Genomic DNA, 22,538 nt, shown 5'->3' on the forward strand with positions numbered 1-22,538 from the left:
ATTCTGTTGCAAAATGTATACTATTCATATCTGATTCAAGGTGGTGCTTGTACATCATTTGCTTCCATTTTCTGCTAGATCACCATGTCAACTAGACTTGTGTTCACTTATATGAAAAAATATATCAGTAGCCTGTTAACCATCCCAGGAAAAAAATTTAGACCTATTCACATGCGATCCCTTATTAAATAGTGGATAATTGTTTAATATTAATCAAAGAATCTGGTGAGCAGGAAGTAAACTAGTAATTCCTGTAATTTTCTAAATGTAGCTTTCTGAGTGAGTGCGCTGAAAACCAAGCACAAGCCCACTTGGCTGAATGACCTTCTGTGCTGTGACTTTCTATAATTTACATGAGAGAGTCGCCCTCAACACACACCAAAATTCCAGCATGATATGTGAACATTCTCATCAGAAATGATTAGGTGGATTGTAATAAGTCATGTAAACTGAGGATTGTACCAAATAGCTTAAAATCAAAATTTCTTTTCTTCATCTGTCTTTCCATAAATATTATCACAGTCTTAGGAAATAAATTCCAAATGGCAGTTACAGTGCAAGTTGACAAGCTGTTTTTACATGCTATGTTTCAGTGGAGTGCTTAAATGGTGCTTTTAAGTAAGCTATCAACAGAAAGTTTTATTGAGGATAGCCCATGTTGAATATTATGCTTAATTTTGAAATATTGTTGAAATAGGTTATTAAAGAAAAGGTGTTTTTCCCCCTCCAGCTCCAATTACTCTTTCAATACCTCCCTGAAAGTAAAATCTTTTTGTGTGTTACCTTGTGCTGAGGTAACATGTTGAATAATAAATGCAGCCAGAATTATAGGAAGCCACAAAACCTGTTCACCATTATTTAAGCTGATATAGAACCTGAAATTACAGCCATGCTGCACAAGTATACCAATACCAAGGCACAAGTAATTATGTCCAGTTTTTAAAAAAACTTACATTTCTAAAGCAGCTTTCACAATCTCAGGCATTCCCAAAGCACCTTATTGGCATCTGAGTAGATTTGAAGTGTAGTCATAGAAGCAAGTGCAGCAGACAACTTACACAACTCTGTACAGGTTGGCAAGGCTGGTACCTGCACCAAAGTAACATATTTATCAAAAAAAGACTCAGGACCGATGGAAAGGAGAGAGAGAGAGAGAGAGAGAATGAAGTGGGGGGGTGGCCGGGGGTGGGGGGGGGGGGGGGGGGGTTCCCTACATTACAGCCACAGTAAAGAAATGTATGCCTTACTGAATGACCCAGTGTAGAGATACCTAGTCTATTGGAGCTGGAAGTCAACTGAGCTTTGAAAGCCACCAAGTGAAGGACATGTCAGACAATGGAGCACTGTGAACTCCCATTTACAAAAGGAGCAGAACAGAAAAATCAAAGCTCTTCTGAACTCAAAAATGTGAAGCCTCAACTTTCTGTATCCCTTTTCTTCACTCAACCTGCCCCCATTATCATTCCTCTCTGCTTTCCCTATCATCAGTTTTTTTTAAATAAATGTGTTGTTCCATTTCTGGCAGCAGGAGTTGATTAGATTAGATTCCCTACAGTGTGGAAACAGGCCCATCAGCCCAACAAGTCCACACCAATCCTCCGAACAATAACCCATCCAGCCCCATTTCCATCCGACTAAAGCACCTAACACTATGGGTAATTGAACATGGCCAATCCACCCTAACCTGCACCACCCTAATCTTTGGATTGTGGGAGGAAACCAGACCACCCAGAGGAAACCTATGCAGGCACGGGGAAAATGTGCAAACTCCACACAGACAGTCACCCGAGGCTGAAATCAAACTAGGGTCCCTGGCGCTGTGAGGCAGCAGTGCTAACCACTGAGCTACCATGCTGCCCTGATGGGTTTAGCTCAGTTGGCTGGACAGTTAGTTTGCAAAACAGTGTGATGCTAACAACGTGGGTTCAGTCCCCACACTTGTTGATGTTACCATGAAGGACCCTCCTTCTCAAACTCTCTTCCCTTGACTGATGTGTGGTGATCCTCAGGCAAAATCACCACTAGTTGTCTCTCTCGAATGAGAGAGCAGCCCTGTAATATGGACTATGAGAAATTGAGGACTGCAGATGCTAGAGGTCAGAGTCGCAAAGGGTGGCGCTGGAAAAGCACAGCAGGTAAGGCAACATCAGAAGAGCAGGAAAATCGACATTTCGACAGAAGCCCTTCATCAGGAATGAGTCGAGGGCTTAAGCCTGAAACATCGATTCTCCTGCTTCTCAAATGCTGCCTCACCTAATGTGGTTTTCCAGCACCACGATATTCGACTAAGACTATGGCGACTTGACTTGATTTCTGGCGGCATCCTTGCAAGTTTTTTTTTTGTATCTTCCTGAGTACCCTTTTTAACAATAACATGAGACCAGAACTGTTCAGCATATTCCAATTGTAATCTAAATACGTTTCTATAAAATTTCAACTTTCAATTTTATCCCTCAAGAAATGAATACCAGTGCTTAGATTGTTCTTATTTTATTGCCGTATTAACCTGTATTATTGCTTTTAGTGATTTGTATATCTGTGAGAGAATGCAACAATCTCTTTGTATATACACATGAACTTGTGATAAATTGTTGCTTTTGTAAAGTACGGTCTTGCACCCAACCAGTAATCAATAATCACTGGATGATGGATTAATTCCTTGATTTTGGCAATTATCCAATTGGAACCAGCTCACTGTTGGCATAGGACCTTGTATATTTTACCCTAGACTATAGTCTTAAAGTGATACTTTCGAGATAAGGTGCTTTATCTGAAATACGCATCTCCAAATCATATCTGAAATACGTAAGCTTTCAAGTGTTCATGTGATTAAGTGTCAGTAGGGAACAATGATGGGACAGTAATAATTGTATCTTAAGGTTTAGTGTGATTATGGAAAAGGACATTGAACAATCTTGACTAATAATAAACTGAGAGAAAGTGAACTTCAAAGGGATAGGAATGGATCTGGGCCAAATAAATTGGAGCCAGAGAAAACAGTAACTAAACAAAAAGAGAGAGTTTGGGCATAATCAAGGTTTACTCTCTTGAAAGAGAAAAGTAGGGCAAACAAAGTCAGAGCTTCCTGGATGACAAAGGAGATGGAAATCACAATAAAGAAGAAAAAGTATGCTTGTGACCAATATCAGATTGAAAATACAATTCAAGACTAGGCTGAATATAGAAAGTTTAGAGGAAAGATGAAGCAAATAACAGAAGTAAAGAGGGAGTATAAAAGAGACTGACAGCCAACATTAAAAAGAAGGGCCTAATTCTTCTTGTGGCATGTAAATAATGAAAGGGCTATAAAAGGAGATTTACACAAGTAAACCGGGCGAAGTGGAAATTCAAGGTGGCTGAGAGATAAATGGGAGTGGGGGTGGCGATAGGTAGCTAAGAATGCGATAGGTCGATGAAGGTGAGGGGGTGGTAATAGGTCACAGCAGAAGGTGGAGTGGATAGGTGGGAAGGAAGATGGACCATTCTTTCTGAGACTCCCCCGTTAGGTCCACGCCTCCCACCAACACACCCTCCACCTTCCCTTGCCACCATAAGTGATGTAAAACCTGCACCCCCACCTCTCCCCTCACCTCCATCCAAGGCCTCAAAGGATCCTTCCACATCTGGCAGAGACTTTCCTGCACATCCAAACACCTCATCTATTGTGTCCGTTGCTCTCAATGCGGCCTCCTCTACATTGGGGAGACAGGACGTCAACTTGCAGAATGTTTCAGAGAACATCTCTGAGACACATGCTCTGTGGCCAACCACTTCAACTCCCCCTCCCACTCCACCAAAGACTTGCAAATCCTGGGGCTCCTCCACTGCCAAATCTTAGCCACCCGTCAACTGGAGGAAGAACACTTCATTTTCCACCTTGGGACCCTCCAACCACATGGAATCAATGTCAATTTCACCAGTTTCCTTATCTCTCCCCCCCCACCTTATCACAGATCCAACCCTCCAACTCTACACTGCCCTCTTGAACTGTCCTACCTGTCCATCTTCCTTCCCACCTATCCAGTCCACCCTCCACTTTGACCTATCACCATCAACTCCCACCTTCATCTACCTATTGCACTCCTAGCTACCTTTTTTCCAGCCCCACCCCCTCCCATTTATCTCTCAGCTCCCTTGGGTGCCCCACACATTCCTGATGAAAAGCTCCTGCTCAAAACATCAACTCTCCTCCTCAGATGCTGCCTGACCGGCTGTACTTTTCCAGCACCACACTTTTTGACTCTAGAAGGTCACCCATCAACCTCCCACACTCAAGTGAAAAAATTCCCAGCCTATCCAGCATCTGCTTATAACTCAAATACTCTAATCCCAGCAATATCCTGGTAAATCTTTTCTGATCTCTCTTCAATTTGATAATATCCTTCCTGTAGGAGGGCAACCAGAATTGTACACAGTACTCTAATAGTGGCCTCACCAATGTCCTGTACAACCTGAACATGATGCCCCAACTCCTACACTCAGTGGTCTGAGCAATGAAGGCAAATGTACCAAGCGCCTTCTCAACCATCTTGTCTATCTGTGACACAACTTTCAAGAACTATGTACCCGAACCCCTAGGTATCTCTGTTTGACAGCACCACCCAGGGCCCTCCTATTAACTGTATAAGCCCTGCCCTTGTTTACTTTACCAAAATGTAATATCTCACATTTATCCAAATTAAACTACATCTACCAATCCTCAGCTCATCAGTCCAATTGATCAAGATCCCTTTTTAATCTTAGATAACCTTCTTCACTGTCCATTATACCACCAATTTTGGTGTCCACAAACTTACTAATCTCCTAAATCTTCATTCAAATTGTTTACTTAAATGACAAACAACAGTGGACCCAGCACTGGCCCTGTAGAACCTAGCTGCTCACAGGCCTCCAATACAAAAGACAATCCTTCACCATCACACTGTCTCCTATCATCAAGCCAATTTTGTATCCAATTGACAAACTCTCCCTGAATCCTGTTTGATCTAACTTCACTAACCAGCCAATCATGCGGAACCTTGTCAAAGGCTTTATGTATATCTACTGTTCTGTCCTCCTCAATCTGTTTGGTTACATCCTCAAAAAACTTAATCTATTGACAAGGAAGAGGTATTGAACAGGCTGTCTGTTATTTAAAGCTGACTAGGCATTCAGCCCATTGATTAGATGCATCCAAGGATTCTGAGGGAAGAAAGAGTGGAAACTTGGAAGCACTGGCCGTGTTTTGTAATTCTTCCCCAGACTTGCGTGGTACCAGGGGGAATTGCAAACAGGACATATCTTTTATTATTTTGAAAAAAACAAGGGTGTAAGGATAGGCCCAGCAATTCCAGGTGAGTCAAGTAAACTTTTGTGTTTGGGGAACTTCCAGAAACAATTCAGGACATCGTTAATAGCCCCATGAACTAATTTGGATTAATTAATTATGGAAAACCAGCACGGAGTTCTTTTAAAATCCTGCATCAAAGTCCTAAAGTTCCTGACTGCCACGTTCCCATGAAATTATGGGTGTACCAACACCAACTAGATTGCAGTTCAAGAAGCTCAGCGCACCACCTTTTCAAGGGCAATTAGGGACGAGCGGTGAATATTGACTCAGTCGCTGATAGCCACATCCTGTGAGTGAATAAAAGAAAAATCCCATTTTTGATTGATTTGCTGGAGCTTTTTGAAGAGGTAAGGGAGAAAGTTGATAAGGGAAATACTGTTCATGGGGTGTACGGCAAACTTTGTTTTAACCAATACCTTAAATGAATGGGCACTCTCGATAAACTGGCAAAAATGATATACCTGAAATACTAGCAGCTTACTATATTATCGTGATCTCCATGGTGTCCAAGTAGCCAGTTAAGATTGTGAGTGAGAGGCCTCTCTGCCGGTAAGTTTTCCTTAAGGCAAAGTTGTATTACTCTTTAAGTGATTTATCTTGTAAATAAAGTAAAACAGTGATGTGTGTACTCCCTGCATTACGTTTATATCATTTAGTGTGTATTTCTTCACTGATTATGAAGATATCTTAATCAACTGGTGCACTCCTGGTCCCATAGTTTTCTGTACCTGGACTTCTAAAAGGCCTTTGATACAGTGCAAAGTAGGCAAAGTTATATACGAGTTTCAGAATTTGCAGGGGAATAAGTATGGGGATTTTTTTCTTTTTGTTACAAAAGGTATTAAGGGATATAGGCCAAAAGGTAGAGGCCACAGATCAACCATGATCTCAGCGGAACAGGCTTGAGGGACTGTAAAGTCGGGGGTTCCCAAGATACTGTACACAACTTGGAAGTATTGTTAACTGTAAATGGATAGTGTAGAATTTCAAAATGATGCAGACAAGTTGTTTGAACAGACAAGTAGCAGGTTACTTTCAATTTCAGAAATATGAGATGGTTCATTTTAGTAGCAACAAATATGGAGAGTGTAATGATTGTGGTGAGGTCAGCCAGGTGGACATCACAGAATATGAGTTTACATTAGATTAGATTCCCTACAGTGTGGAAACAGGCGCTTCGGCCCAACCAGTCCACACTGACCCTCCGAAGAGTAACCCACCCAGATCCATTTCCCCTCTGACTAATGCACCCAATACTATGGGCAACCTAGCATGGCCAATTCACCTGACTTGCACATCTTTCAACTGTGGGAGGAAACCTACGCAGACACAGGGAGAATGTGCAAACTTCACACAGACAGTCGCCCAAGGTTGGAATCGAACCTGGGACCCTGGTGCTGTAAGGCAGCAGTGCTAACCACTGAGCCACCGTGCCGCCAGTTTCCTGATACTGGCTGTTAATCTGCTCCAATCAGGGAGCCCTGGCTGACAGATATAAACAGGAGTGTCGGGGGAATGGGTTTGCATGGGTTACTCTTCGGAGAGTTGGTGTGACCTTGTTAAGCATTGCCCTTTGATGAGAAGGGCACTGCTTGTCAATGGCAAAAAAAACCGGAGTGTCAGACATCTCTGAGAGCTGGCTCTGAGAGAGCTGGATCAATGTGAAGGCTTTTCTACGTGTAAGTAAAGGGTGACTTGGTGAGGGGATAATGGCCACTGTGGAGTAATTTCAGAGAGAAAACGTAAAGGAGTAGGGGGACCAAAGTGATTTTAGAAAGGAACAGTGAGAAGGCAGGAGAATTGAACTACGTGAAATGGTTATTTGGAGGGCCAAATAGCCTTGTAAAAGTTCTGTAATTCTTCAATACATCAACCCAAATTGTGAGCCACGTTATAGCTGATGGGTAGAAAAAAGACCTCCAACCCAAACGGAGAAACGTAGCTCTCTGCCTTCCTTTGAACTTAAACCCATTTACTGAAGAAATCAAGCGCACGAAATGTTGGAGTTTCCACAGAGTTAAAACTCAACTATGTAGCCATAAGATGGGGAGGAAGCGTGTACTCATCATGAGTGGTGGCTGGGAGTGATGGAGCAGCTGATTTTCTTCCTGTCCACCATTGTAATGTGTTTGTGTAGCAGACACCTGCATGTTTTCCTTTCCTTTAATTACACTACTTCCAAGTAAAATGGAAAAGGTCATTTGCTAAGTAGTGAGCAATGACGTGAGATAGTTCTCATAGCTGGAAGGCTTCCAATTCTTCCATATTGTACTATCAAAAAGAACACCCCTCATTTTAAGCTATTTAATACATAAGAAAGGTAGAAATTCAGGCCACCCTGTTGCAAGTACTTAATTGTACATGCGTGCAAATAGAATAAGAAAAACTACCCTTGTGTTTTTAATTATTCAGAATTGGACTCTTCGATGCATTTGGAATCAATAATAGCCCTAGAAAAATCGGAACACCAGGAACAAGAGGAGTCCTTTCATCCTGTCAAGGTTACTTGACTATGCAGTTAGTTCATGGCTGATCAATACTTCAATGCTTTTTCTTCCCTGCCTTTATTCCATATCCCTTGATAGCTTTACTCAGCAAATAATTGATTTCAAGCTTGAACTCAAATAGTTTGAACATTCTTAGACTGTGGAGTTCCAAATTTCCCTTACTCATTGGATGCAAAAGTGCTTCCTGATTTTGCTACAGAATGACCTAGCTCTAATTTTAAGATGAAGTCCCCTGCCACCCATCGCCACCATCCCCTCCCCCCCCCCAAAATCTTGATTTCCTTATCAGAGGTAATAGTTTCCCTGCATATGTTATATTAATACACACGTCAATCAGATCACCACTCAGTCTTACTAAGTGAAGGAAATTCAACCCAGATATATGCAGTTTTTCTTAATTCAATCCTCTTAAGTTATTTGCAACTCATCTTACTGTTTTTCCAGACAGTATATGTAATTAACGAGAGAGCTGACCTTTTGGTTTTACCATTTCGGGAAGATGTGATTCATGAGATTCAATACCTTTTTTTAAAATGCTAGAAACTGGCTCTGTTATGCTTTGTAAAACCGTGGTAATCACCAGAACTGACATGTGTTTGTTGGACAAGCCATCAGCTGTCTGCCTTTTTTTCTCTTGCTTTAAATAAGGATTTGGGATTCTGCCAGTAAGTAGGGAACAGAGTGTATGCTGTCACTTTGATAACATGTTGTCAGCAACTACCTGAAAATGTGTCTAATGCGTTCCAAACATTGAGTTGGTTAATGAAGACTCTTTCAATATAATCTGCTATCTTTGTACTATTTAGATACTATAAATAAAGAACATTTTGCTCGGGGCAATAGGAAATCATTTTATTTCAGTCTTTTTCTCATCACCGCGAATGCTATTTAGGAGAACAGGAACGACATTCAGTTCTCTCATAAAAACTGGATACTGCTTTGCTGCAAGTCTGAAACAAAAATGGAAAATTCTGGAGAAACTGAGCAGATCTGGCAGAATCTGTGGAGAGAGAAACCGAATTAACATCCAATAGGACTCTCCTTCAGAACAGAGATTTAGTTCCAAATTGAACTCTTGTTTCAAAGAAGAGTTATATTGCATTTGAAATGTCAATTCAGTTCTTTGAGCCCATTTCACCATCCAATTAGATTTATATCTTAACTCTGCCATGATTCTGTAACCCTTAATAACTTGCTTAACAAAAATCTATCTGGCTGTCTGATTTCAGGCAAGACTCTGCATGATAGCCCAGATTTTCATTGTGCAGTTCTGGTGGAAAATCTGCCACTTGGTAAACTAGCCCTACTGCCAGACAGGCTGCACCTGGGCTGGCAGTGTTCAATGTCAGTTCAGTTAGCATGTTGCACTGGTACAATGCTGTGATTCAATTAGTGGGTGACATGGTAGCTAAGTGGTTAGCACTGCAGCCTCACAGCGCTAGGGACCCGGGTTCGATTCCAACTGTCTGTGTGGAGTTTGCACATTCTCCCTATGTCTGCGTGGGTTTCCTCCGAGTGCTCCGGTTTCCTCCCACAGTCCAAAGATGTGCAGGTCAGGTGGATTAATGCTAAATTACCCATAGTGTTAGGTGCATTAGTCAGAGGGAAGTGGGTTCCTCTTCGGAGGGTCGGTGTGAACTTGTTGGGCCAAAGGGCCTGTTTCCACACTGTAGGGAATCTAATCATTCAGTTGCTTCATGACAAGCAGCTATGAAAGGATCAAGTGCCATTCATTATATCTTAAAGATTTTACTCATTGATAAACCTTACGACACACAACAGTGGAATACCTCCAACTTAAAGGAGAGATCTAAAGTGACAAATCTCCACAAGAGAGCAAAATGATAAATTATAACAAACAAAAACACTTTTTATAGGAAGACCTTTATTAATGATTTTTGTGATAGATCACAAGAGGAAAAAAAGTGATAAATTATAAAAGCAAACAAGCATTTTAGAGGGAGACCTTTATGAATGATTTTTGTAACAATGCTTAGTTTGATGTGCTGCACATTATCTTCAAGTCCCTTCCTGCAGTCATATCCCTTTTGAACTAAAGCTTCATGCAGAGAATTTAAACCGTCCACAATTACTTGGATTCCAAATCAAAGTGAGCTTTAATAACTGATTATAATCTCATGAGTGCATTAAATAGCATAAAATTAACACAAATCAAATAAACAAAGGGAAGATAGTGAGTATTATTTCAAAGATTAATTAATGCTGTATCTGGGGTAACCTGCTGTATTCTTAACTACAGCATATTAATGTAAAAACTCGTACAGTCCGTCTTTTTTAATGCTGCTTTAAATTTTAACTTCTCCCTTCCACTGAAATTTTTTTCACGATAGAAGCAAAATACAGTTTAGCCCAAGGATATCAGATCTCTTCTGTTTCCATATCGGGAGCTGTCGAACATTGTTCTGGGAGGTTTGAGGATGGATAATGTTCATTATACAAACCTATCAGTCATTCAGAAGTAAGCATTTATCATAAGAAGTTATGTTATAATTTGTTTTAGTCATTTTCAAAACTTCATTTGCTGTGTGCAACTATTTAGTGCTGCAGACACTAATTATGTAAATTCCCTGAAGCAGCCTCAAAACATATTTCATAGTGTGCCTGCTGATAGGGATATTATAATCTATATGGACTACCTTTGTTGGGTAGTAAATATGTATAGATGCAACAATATTGAGGGAAGCCATTTGTAAATTGAGTACTTTTTTTCCCCTTTTTATTCTTATGCTGGACTTTTATTTATTGCTCTTTCAATTTTGTATCGAATACTTAAGTATCTTGCACCCAAGATGGTGCCATAACCAACGACTCATTCAAGTGCACGTGAGAATAAAACTACTTCACGTTAAGCTTAAACTGGATGAATGATGCCATCTTACTGGTACATATAAGCCCAGTTGTACACTGGGACTGACTATATAACTGCATTTTATTTAATTAAGTTTTTTGTTGGTGAGGAACTGTTTAGAAGCATATTGATGACTTGGTATATTCTGAATCTTTTTGGTGAAAATAGAAGCAATACCAGAACACTGTCACTTAGCTTCAGAATGTTTTGATGTGTTATGGACATCATTAGTTTATTCTGACCAATTTGGAACCTGACCCAAATCTCTTGGATTAGTTACACTTAATAACAAAGGCTGTGTGAGCAGTCTGCGCCAAGAATGATGTTGTGATACATTCCCCCAGGGACTAGCTGTTTTTTAATATTGTATTCAATGCAACACTGATTGGCAGTGTCTAGTTTCCCTCAATATTGTTGCATCTATACTATTTACTACCCCACACTTAACAAAGGTAGCTCATATAGATTATAATATCCCTATCAGCAAGCACACTATGGAATATAATATTTTGAGGCTGCTTCAGGGAATTCACATAATTAGTGTCTGCAGCACTAAACAGCTGCACACAGCAGATGAAGTTTTGAAATCGACTAAAACAAATTACAACACAACTTCCATTGTTTGTTGATCTGAATTAAAGTGGGGGTCATTATATATTGTGGGAGGCAGGAAAAAAAACAACAAAAGTAGCAACAATTCAGCTCTGTAAGGGTCAAGTAGTTCCATCGCAATGTTTCTATTTCTAGGACCGTGTCACACATTATTGGGTGCTTCCAAATATTCTGGAGGCAACTGTGAAGAGAAACGTTTTGAAGCCACAGTACAATGATAGCAGTGATGAGCATTGACTCCTTTCTGCTTTTCAGACAGTCACATGACCAAATCCTCCCATCTCTCAGGCTCTTCCATCTTGCATACGCTGACCATGCAATTCCATTTTGTTTCTGCAGGTTGGACCTCCCTCAGGTATAGACAAAGTGAAGAAAGGTGGATCTTACATGTGCCATAAGGTAAATTTGATTTCCGTGATTAAAGCTGTTAACCTGGCTGACAGATAGAAACAGGAGTGTGGGGTTGGTTAGCTCAGTTGGCTGGCCAGCTGGTTTGCAATGCAGAGTGATACCAACAGTGTCCGTTCAATTCCTGCACTGGCTGAAGTTACCATGAAGAATCTTCCTTCTCAACCTCTCTCCTCACCTGAGACATGGTGACCCTCAGGTTAAACCATCACTAGTCATCACTCTCAAATGAGAGAGACCTTTGGCCTGGTAAGACTATAAAAAGGGGTGTCAGAGATTCTGTTCACTCTGAGAGCTCGCTCTGAGGAAGCCAGACCAATGTCAGGTAATATGCATGTGTAAATAAAAGGTGACTTAGTGACAGGATACCTGCCTCTGTGGAACTATTTCAGTAATTACATAAAGTCATGGGGAGGTGGTCTGATTCTCTGATGTTGGAGATAGTCATTGCCTAGCAAATATGGTGTTTGAATGTTACTTGCCTCTTACTAGCCCAAACCTGAAAGAAGTCCAGGTCTTGCTGCATGTCAGCGTGGATTGCTACAGTTTCTAGAAATTGTCAATGTTGCAGAACATTGTGCACTCATCAGCATGTATCCCTACTTCTGAGTTTATGATGGAGGGAGGTCATTGATGAAGCTGATGCTGCCCTGAGAACTCCTACAGAAATGCCCTGGAGCTGAGATGACTAACCTCAAACAGCTATAATCATCTTCCAATGTGCCAGGTATGACCCCCAGCAGCAAATGGTTTACCACACAATTCCCTCAACTCCAAGCTTTACCAGGACTCCTTGATGGCACAATCAGTCAAATGCAGGCTTGCTGTTACTTTTATCTCATCTCTAGAATTTTTTTTGGATAAACTCTGTAATGAGGTCAGCAGCCAAGTAATCCTTGCAAAGTCCAAACTGAGCATCAGTAAGCAGGTTATTGCTAAGCGAGTGCTGCTTGAGACCACTGTCAGGACTTGCCTTTTGATTGGGAATGTACTGATGGGATAGTAATTCGATTTGTTCTGATTTTGTGAATAATTTAGCCCTTTACAAATTCCAATTTGTCAATTGGATACAGAAATTATAGCTACGTTGAAGCAGTTTGGCTGGGGGAACATGTTCTGAAGCACATGCTTTCAGTACTACAGCCAGTACATTGTCAGGACTGCTGGCTTTTGCTGTACTCCACACCTTCAGCTGTGTCTTCATATCATGTGGGGTGAAGTGAACTGAACTGTCTGAAGACTCGCATCAGTAATGCTGGGCACTTCATATGGAGGCCAGTATGAATCATTCACTGGACACTTCTGGCTGAAGATATTTGCAAATGCTTCAACCTTTGTTTTGCACTGATGTGCTGGGCTCCCCCATCACTAAAGCTGGGGATATTTGGGGACACTTCTCCCCCAGTTAGCTATTCAATTGTATACTCTTATTCGCAACTCGATGTGACGTGATCCTTTAGTTGTGAGTTCCCTTACTCTTTCTGTCTCACATTGCTGCCATCGTTTAGTCTTCGTAAAGTTCGGTGCTGTAGCTTGAGCAGGTTCACATCTCAATTTTAGCTAGTTCCTGTGCTGCTCCTGGTATGCCCTCCCGTACTCCTCATTGAACCAGCACTGATTCCCTGGCTTGATGATTTCTGGTAGAGGGTAGGGGATACCAGCCTGTGAGGTTACAGATTGTGACATCTGCTGCTGCTGATGATGACAGAGAGAGCCTGGTCACTGCCCAGCTTTGAGGTGCTCGATCTGTTCTGAATCTATTCCATTTAGCATTGAGTTAGTGCCACGCAACAAAATTTCAAGTGTGACCCTTCTTCAGAAATAACTGGTGCAGCTAGTGAAAATTTGTGACCAAAACAGAGCCAGAAGGGTGAGGACATCATATACAGCCTAAAAGTACAGAGAGGGCAACTACATTGAAGAGTTCACAAGGAAATTCTAATTCCAGGAAAGGTGTGTGAACTACAGGACATCATGCAGTTAGACATAGAAAAGAGAAATGGTATTAGGAAATAAAGAGGAGTGTGTATGGAAGAATTCTGGATCAATTTACACAGCATTAAACAAAATTAAGTGTACGTTTTAATCCTACATTATAAACATGCATTGAACAGCTTTGAATTGATTGGAATTGAATTGAACTAGATTTATTGTCACATGTACTCACACGAGTACAATGAAAAGTTTATGTCGCCACTTATGATGCCATCTTAGGTACAAAGCTTTCTAGGTACAGAATCTTAGTTTTCTTTATTTTTCTGCTCTGTAATTAAGTTAAACATTACAGTCCTTCTTACTACAAAGTAGAAAAATGAAGACACATAGTTAAAAGTTCAACACAACAGTGCATAAACACCTAGCCATGCCAGGCTTGCACTTCTCCCCCTCCCCCGCTTTGGGCTTGATCTTGCCACAGGCTGCCTTCTCCCACTCCTGTGTCCAGCCACCTCAGGCTACCTGCTCCCACTCTCACAGAATATGAAGATGGAAGTGTGATTTTGACATCGCAAAGGGTGTTAAATTGTAATTCTTCACCTTGCTCCTAACCAAGGAGAAATAGTGGCAGTTGACATCTGTGTTACTCAGGTAAAAACAATGACTGCAGATGCTGGAAACCAGATTCTGGATCAGTGGTGCTGGAAGAGCACAGCAGTTCAGGCAGCATCCAACGAGCAGCGAAATCGACTTTTCGGGCAAAAGCCCACCCCCAACCTCCCCTAGCTTATCTCTCCACGCTTCAAGCTCACTGTCTGTGTTACTCAATCCACAGTAATCTGAGGCAAATGTGATGGTGGGATGGATATTTAAACACCCAACCTGAAAATTCTCAAGTCACCCAAGACTTGGTGAAAATAATCTATCACTTGGTCATTTCCCCACTCTCTCACTCATATTTCCTCCAGTAGTTTCGATGTTGGCAAATATCTGGTCATCTACTTCGGAACCAAAAAGGAACAGAACAGGGTACTTTCAAAATGGGGAGAACTGAGAAATAGTCAAGGTCTAAAGAAACTTGGAAATCCATGGAAATAGATCAGTGTCATGAAGAGGTGCAGAGAATTTTTTAATAACTAATTGAATATGGGATTTTATATAGAGGATACAAGGACAGATATCTTGCTTTAGTCCCGCTCAGCCACATCTGGGTACTGTTAGCAGTGTTGAGATCACACAATAGGAAGAACATAATGGAATTGCAGGGCTGATTTAGTCGAATGATATATGGACTCCAAGAGTTAACTTATGACGAGATCTTACTCAATAAGATTGTATTCCCTGCAATTCAGATGGTCATGAGGTGATTTGACCAAAACCTTTGAAGATATTAAAGGAAACAAGCAGCGTATTTTGAGAGATACTATTTCTGCTGGTTAGGTTGAGAGGATATAGTCTAATGATTTGAGCCAGATCTTTCAGAAGTGAAGCTAGAAAACACCTTTATACACAAAATGTGGTAGACATTTGGAACTTTCTTCCACAAACTGCAACGGAGGCTGGATTAGTTGTAAATTTTAAATCTCAGATTAGTTAGCTGGAGGCATTAAGGATGGTAGGACAGATGGATAGGTCATTTGTGTATCAGCCATGATCTTACTGAATAGTGGCCGGGCAGACACGAGCAAATAAAGGCCCTGTCCACCAATTCTTATGTTCCTTTCAGGAACAGTGAATAGACGTGCCAAAGTTAAGGATGAGGAGCTTGCATCAAACTGTTATCCAAATTGCAACCATCATCGATCAAAGGAAAGTCATTGAGGGTTTGCAGTCAGTCCTGAAAATATGGAGTTGAATAAAGGACATATCCACCTCCACTGCCCACTGTCAAAAGTATCTCTAAGTATCAACCTTTTACTGTCTCTGCCTTGATTTTATTTGAAGAGACATGTGGGGCTAAAACTGAGCACAAGGAGATGGAGAGAAGAGGATATGGCTTGCTTTTTTTTTTGGACGATTGAACTGATAAATTATCACCTTTCATTTGTGAACAGGCAGACATAAACCATTTCACTGGAGGATCTATGATTCTGCTGCAGCTCCCAGCTGTGCAGCCGTTCAATTCTTCTAAAAATAGTCTTCATTAAAATCTGGTTCATTGTGGTAGAAGTGCTATCTTTCACACTTTTATTTCTGTTCATCCACAACTCAGTCAATTAGTTTAGTTACGGTTTCTATCTGATGAACAATTTGTGTTTCAAGTTATTTTCCTTCCCCTGTCAGCTGCAGCTGTTCACGGCTTACCATTTTGAGCCTGGACTACTGCCCAGGGGACCTCCTACTTAACCTCTGTTAATGCTCCTTATAATTTAACCCAATCCAAGGTGCAAAGGTGTGATGCAGATTAAGTTAACATGCATATTTCATTCTCTTGTCTGTTCATTATTTTCTGCTGCAGTCTCAGCTAACAGACTTAAGTTCTTCAGCACTGACCCATTAAATTATTGTATAATCTTCAGACCCTGACAAATTCACCGATTCTTCAAACTTCACATACTGACCAATTCACTAACTCTTCAGTCCTCAGACACTGACCAGTTCATTGATTCTTCAATCCCCGGATGCTGTCCCTTTCACATGGCTCCTCAGTCATTGAACAAATCATTGGTCTAATCTATGCTTTACTCCTCTGATGTTGAATATTTGAATATTTCTGTCATGATTGCGGTAACAACTTGTTTCTGACAGAATAAAATGAACCTTGTGCTATTTCACAAGTGATAACTGTTTTAATTAAAATAGCAACTGCTACACCTTTGCTTTCCAACTATGTCTCTAAAATCCTGTACAATAAAATGTTGTGCTCATTAAATGAAATACAGCACTACAGTGTGAAGGTTTTGGACCAGACATAGGAGATTTAACAGTACCAGCTTCCAAACCTGTAGACAGATTGCGTGACTGCCCTTGAGATCCAATTAAATACAAATATTTATGTCAAGATATCAAAGGGTTTTGATCCACCAATAAAGTTAAGATTGGGACATTCTCTGAGTTCAGTTACAATATTATTTAGATATCTCAGCACATGATAAAGTTAATTACATTGGCTTGGGAGGAGGAAGGGAATCAAAACATAGAGGAAATAAATTATCTTGTGCATTCTGTATATCTGTGCTCTAAACACTGCAAGTAAAACTGCTATTTTCTCAAAGTGGGCACCATTTACATAACTATATGTGGGAAGATATATATCTGCAGTATGTTCCTTACTTAAAGCCTAATCAGCCCAATGTTACAAACACAAACATTGCTGGAGAAACTCAGCAGATCTGGCAGCATCTGTGGAGAGAAAACAAAGTCAGCGTTTCAAGTCCAGTGGCAGTTCTTCAGAACTGGACTAAAATCTTATGTCTGCTTTCTCTCCACAGATGCTGCCGGACTTGCTGAATTTCTCCAGCGATGTCTATTTTTGATTCAGATTTCTAGCATCTGTAGTTCTTGGTTTTATTACAGCCCAATGTTATGTTGTGTAGATGTGCCAGTGGACATGGGTTTGGAAGGTACTGTCAAATGAGTCTTTGTGAATTATTGCAGGGGAACTTGTAGATGCTGCCTGTCAGTGTTAGCTGTTGGGGGAAGTGAAGGTGGTGGACAAGGTGCTGATCAGGAAGGCTGCTTTATCATGGATGGTGTCAAGCTTGTTATGTTGTTGGGGCCTCACTCATCCTGGCAAGTAGGGAGTATTCCATCACATTCCTGACTTGTGCCTTGTAGATGATGGACACACTGGGATGTGAGGAGGTGAGTCACTTCCAAATTCCTCACCTATGGCCTGCTTTTATAGCCATAACATTTATATGACTGGTTCAATTTTGTTTCAGGATGTTGAAAATGGTGAATTCAGCTTTGGTCATATCAATGAATGTCGAAGGGTGAATGGTTAGATTTAGTCTTGTTGGTGTTAGCCGTTGACTGGCATTTGTGTGACACAAATGTTCTTTGAAACATATAAGCTTGGATTTTGTCCACATCTTGCTGCACATCTTGCTTCAGTATCTGAAGGCTCGTAAATGGTGTGGAACAATGTGCAACCATCAGCAAACATCCCACTTCTAACTTCATAGAGTTCTAGAGATGCGCAGCACAGAAACGGACCCTCCGGTCCAACCTGTCCTTGTCGACCAGATATCCCAACCTAGTCTAGTCCCACTTGCCAGTACCCGGCCCATATTCCTCCAAACCCTTCCTATTCATATACCCATCCAGATGCCTTTTAAATGTTGCAATTGTACTCGCCTCCAACATATCCTCTGGCAGCTCATTCCACATATGTACCACCCTCTGTGTGAAAAAATTGCCCCTTAGGTCTCTTTTATATCTTTCCCCTCTCACCCTAAACCTGTGCCCTCTAGTTCTGGACTCCACCACCCCAAGGAAAAAGACTTTGTCTACTTATCCAATCCACGCCCCTTGTGATTTTATAAATCTCCATAAGGTCACCCCTCAGCTTCCGACGCTCCAGGGAAAACAGCCCTAGCCTCTTCAACCTCTCCCTATAGCTCAAATCCTCTAACCCTGGCAAAATTCTTGTAAATCTTTTCTGAACCCTTTCAAGTTGCACAACATCTTTCCGATAGGAAGGAGACCAGAATTGCACGTAATATTCCAACAGTGGCCTGTACAACCACAACATGACCTCCCAACTCCTGTACTCAACAGTCTGACCAATAAAGGAAAGCATACCAAACGCCTTCTTCACTATCCTAACTACCTGCGACTCCACTTTCAAGGAGCTATGAACCTGCACTCCAAGGTCTCTTTGTTCAGCAACACTCCCTAGGACCTTACAATAAGTATATAAGTCCTTCTAAGATTTGCTTTTCCAAAATGCAGCAACTCACATTTATCTAAAGTCAACTTCATCTGCCAGCTTTCAGCCCATTAGCCCATCTGATTAAGATCCCGTTGTAATCTGAGGTAACCTTCTTCACTGTCTACTACACCTCCAATTTTGGTGTCATCTGCAAAGTTACTAACTATACCTGTTATGCTCATTCATGATGGAGGGAAGGTCCTTAATGAGATGACTAAAGATGGATGAGCCTAGGAAGCTACCCTGAGGGATTCCTCCCACAGCCATGTCCTTCGACTGAGGGTTAGGATTAGGGTAGATGATTGACCGCCAAAAACAAAAACTTCCTTTGTGCTAGGTACTTATATACTCATACAGGAGAAAGTGAGGACTGGAGATCAGAGTCGAGTGTGTGGTCCTGGAAAAGCACAGCAGGTCAGGCAGCATCTGAGGAGCAGGAGAATTGACATTTCAGGCATAAGCCCTTCATCAGGAATCCTCACATAAGTTTCTTTTAGCCAGATTCACTCTATTTCCTGTTACCACAAGACTCAGCGAAGCCATCCACTGTCCAGCACCTCTCAAAATATATTGTAATAAGCCAGACTCCCCAATACAGAGATATGCAAACACACACGTCTTCCACTCACCCAACCGCACCTCTCCCGACCCTCACCTCTGTGCCTGCTGATCTCTATCACAATTTTGGCTTTATTGCTGTTGTTCTAAATCGTGAGCTGTAATCTCTCCACTACAAGTTGTCACGTGACTTTTACTCAGAGAAGGAGAATGCTATCACAGCCACGGATCACATCTTCCTCTCAACGACCCCATTACTCACTATTTCAGTTAATTAAGTAAAGCAGACATAAAAAGCTGATATCAGAAATGGTGACTATGTTATTACTGAATTTTAATATAAAAAATGCTGAATTGATGTAGAAACTCATCTCATTCACGAATGCTCCATTAGATCTGCTGTCCTTGTCTAATCTTTAACTCCCACATGAAGTGAATTGACAATGAACTGCCTGCTCAAATGATATAACAAACAATTCAGTTGTCAAGTGGCAGCCACCACCACCTTCTCAAGGGCAGTTTGGGACAGGCAACAAAACTGGCCCAGCCAGTGATGTCCAGTTGAATAAAAGAAGTCCTGGTTCAGGCGTTTGATTGTAGAATTTTAAAACATTAACTCGTGGTCTCAAGACCTGGAATCCCATCCACTCCCCCCACCCCCAAACCTCTTTTCTCTCATTTAAAACTTGCCAGGACCTACCTACTATTATCACATCTTATTTGGCTTGGTGCCGGATTTTACTGGGTAACAAACTTTGAAAGGTTTACTACATTGATTAATTGTGAATTAGGGTGGCACAGTGGCTCAATGCCTTACAGTACCAGATACCCAGGTTCGATTCCACCCTCTGTGCAAACTCCAGACTGTTGCCCGTGTTCCTGTGGGTTTCATCTGCGTGCTCCAGTTTCCTCCCATGGTCCAGAGATGTGTAGGTTAGGTGGATTGGACATTCTAAATTGCCGTTAATGTCCAAGGACGTGCAGGTTACGCGGGTGAGCCATAGGAACTATAGGGTTAGGGGGTGGGTCAGGTGGGATGATCTTCGAAGGGTTGGTGTGGGCTTGATGAGGCTCTAAGGGCTAAGGGCTATATAGGAAAAAAGTAAGAAGCATATTATTACTAGTAGAAGTAACAGCAACAACAAATAGAATGGACAATTGTAATGTTTAAGTCTGAGCAAATAATTTTTTTTCAATCTATGAATCTAGTATTTGCTTAAAAAATTTCATTGGTGCTATTTTCCGAGGGAATTGGATGTCTTATTAGCACAGTAGGATATAGCTTAATTAACAATGCTCTCATTTTCCAGCAATTGTCTTGGAGCTGTTAAGGGCTCAGTGAAGTGTGTTGCTATTGACTTTGTATTTTGACCAAAAAAATGAAGTTTGTAGTCCAGCTTTAGATGGAGGAAGTCTATTTCTGGCCTTAATTTGATAAGGGCTTGAGTAGGAAAAACTGACAGGAAACCAAGTGTCAGCTGTGAAAAACAGACATTGTTGCTAGGTAATGTTTCTATGATCGCTGTCTAAATTAGATTTAAAATAATTGTCACTTGGATTCTTTCCATAATTTATCTTGTGATATTATTTAGCAAGCCTTTGGCCTACCTGAAACTAGTCAGCCGTGGACAGTGACAGTTTTCTCACTACATTCTTTTTTAAAATAAACAAATTATCTCCTTATACAGGTCAATTCAGTACTGAAAAAGTGAACCTTTTTTATAACATTAGCTGTAAATAGAAAAAGTGTTTTAAAAAAAAGTGCAGATCTCACGTCCAAATATCATTCCAATGTTTGTGGTTTTTTTTGAGGCAAGAATGCAAAGTAACTCTTTAAAGTCCACAATAATATAGAATCCATTGAGAGAAAGTTCAAAAAGATATATCTGTCAAATGATCCACACTTTCAGTTGTTCGATTTCTGGGGGCATTTCTTACAAACATTACATTGAATTGTAGGTGCAGGAATAAAAAGAAAGAGAGACCCATGCCCACCATTCTTCAACAGACAAATAGATAAAGCTGTTTCAATCTAAAACAATATTAGGGAAACTGGGGAGACTTGCAGGAACAATAGGGTTGTCATAGTAGGGGATTTTAAGTTTCCTTACATAGACTAGGACTGTCAGAGCTGTAAGTGCATGGATGGGTGAAATGTCTTAAATGCGTTCAGGAAAGATTTTTTTCGAACAGTACGTAGAGGGTCGTACCCGGGAAGGGCAAAACTTTACCTACTCTTGAGAAATAGGGCAGGACAGGTGATGGAGGTGACAGTGGAGGAGCACTTTGGGACCAGTGACTATAGTTCTATTACTTTTAAAATAGTTATAGAGGGGGACAAAACTGGTCCACGGGTTCAAGTTTAAATTGGGGCAAGGTGAATTTTGATGGAATTAGACAAGCTTGCAGGGGTTGATTGGAGTAGTTTATTCGCAGGCAAAGGGACTTCCGGCAAGTGAGAGGTATTCAAAAGTGAGATAGCTAGAGTTCAAAGTCTATGTAGTCCTGTGAGGGTGAAGGGCAAGGTTGGCAGGAATAGGGAACCCTCGATGACAAGAGATATTGGAGGCTTTGACCAGGAATGTATGGCTCAGGTACAGGCAACTGAGAGCAAGGGAATTCCAGGAGATATACAAAGAATACAGGAGTTTACTGAAGAAGCAAAAAAGGTCACGGGAAGATTAGGGTGAATCCAAAGGGGTTTTTTTTAAGTATATTAAAGGAAAAATAATAACTTGACAGAGAATAGGACCATTCAGGGATCAAAGTGGACATGTGTATGTAGAACCGCAGAAGATGAGCGAGGTCCTCAATGAATATTTCTCCTCTGTGTTTACCATGGAGAAAAATATGAAGATTTGGGAACTTATAGAGTCATAGAGATGTACAGCATAGAAACAGACCCTTCGGTCCAAGCCTTCCATGCCGACCACATATCCCAACCCAATTTAGTCCCACCTGCCAGCACCCGGCCCATATCCCTCCAAACCCTTCCTATTCATATACTCATCCAAATGCCTCTTAAATGTTGCAATTGTACCAGCCTCCACCACATCCTCTGGCAGCTCATTCCATATGCGTACCACCCTCTGCGTGAAAACGTTGCCCCTTAGGTCTTTTTATATCTTTCCCCTCTCACCCTAAACCTATGCACTTTAGTTCTGGACTCTCCGACCCCAGGGAAAAGACTTTGTCAATTTATCCTATCCAAGCCCCTCATAATTTTGTAAACCAATATAAGGTCACCCCTCAGCCTCCAACGTTCCAGGGAAAACAGCCCCAGCCTGGTCAGCCTCTCCCTATAGCTCAAATCCTCCACCCTGGCGACAGCCTTGTAAATCTTTTCTGAACCCTTTCAGGTTTCACAACATCTTTTTGATAGGAAGGAGACCAGAATTGCATGCAATATTCCACAGTGGCCTAACCAATGTCCTGTACAACCAC

The 22,538-nt window shown here is 41.2% G+C and overlaps 1 protein-coding gene across 2 annotated transcripts in view; it reads left to right on the forward strand.

Moving 5' to 3' along the window:
- sumf1 (sulfatase modifying factor 1) overlaps positions 1-22,538 on the forward strand; it is a 163,454-nt gene that overhangs the window by 132,056 nt on the left and 8,860 nt on the right. For both annotated transcript variants that reach the window (XM_087994502.1, XM_043708554.2), the window contains one exon: positions 11,657-11,716. In XM_087994502.1, coding sequence (XP_087850628.1) covers positions 11,657-11,716 — 60 coding nt within the window. The remainder of the gene's footprint in view (positions 1-11,656; positions 11,717-22,538) is intronic.

The sequence above is a fragment of the Chiloscyllium plagiosum genome, unplaced genomic scaffold, assembly GCF_037043375.1.
Source record: "Chiloscyllium plagiosum isolate Xiang-an unplaced genomic scaffold, Cpla_swu_hap1 HiC_scaffold_14, whole genome shotgun sequence".
Classification (NCBI taxonomy): Eukaryota; Metazoa; Chordata; class Chondrichthyes; order Orectolobiformes; family Hemiscylliidae; genus Chiloscyllium; species Chiloscyllium plagiosum.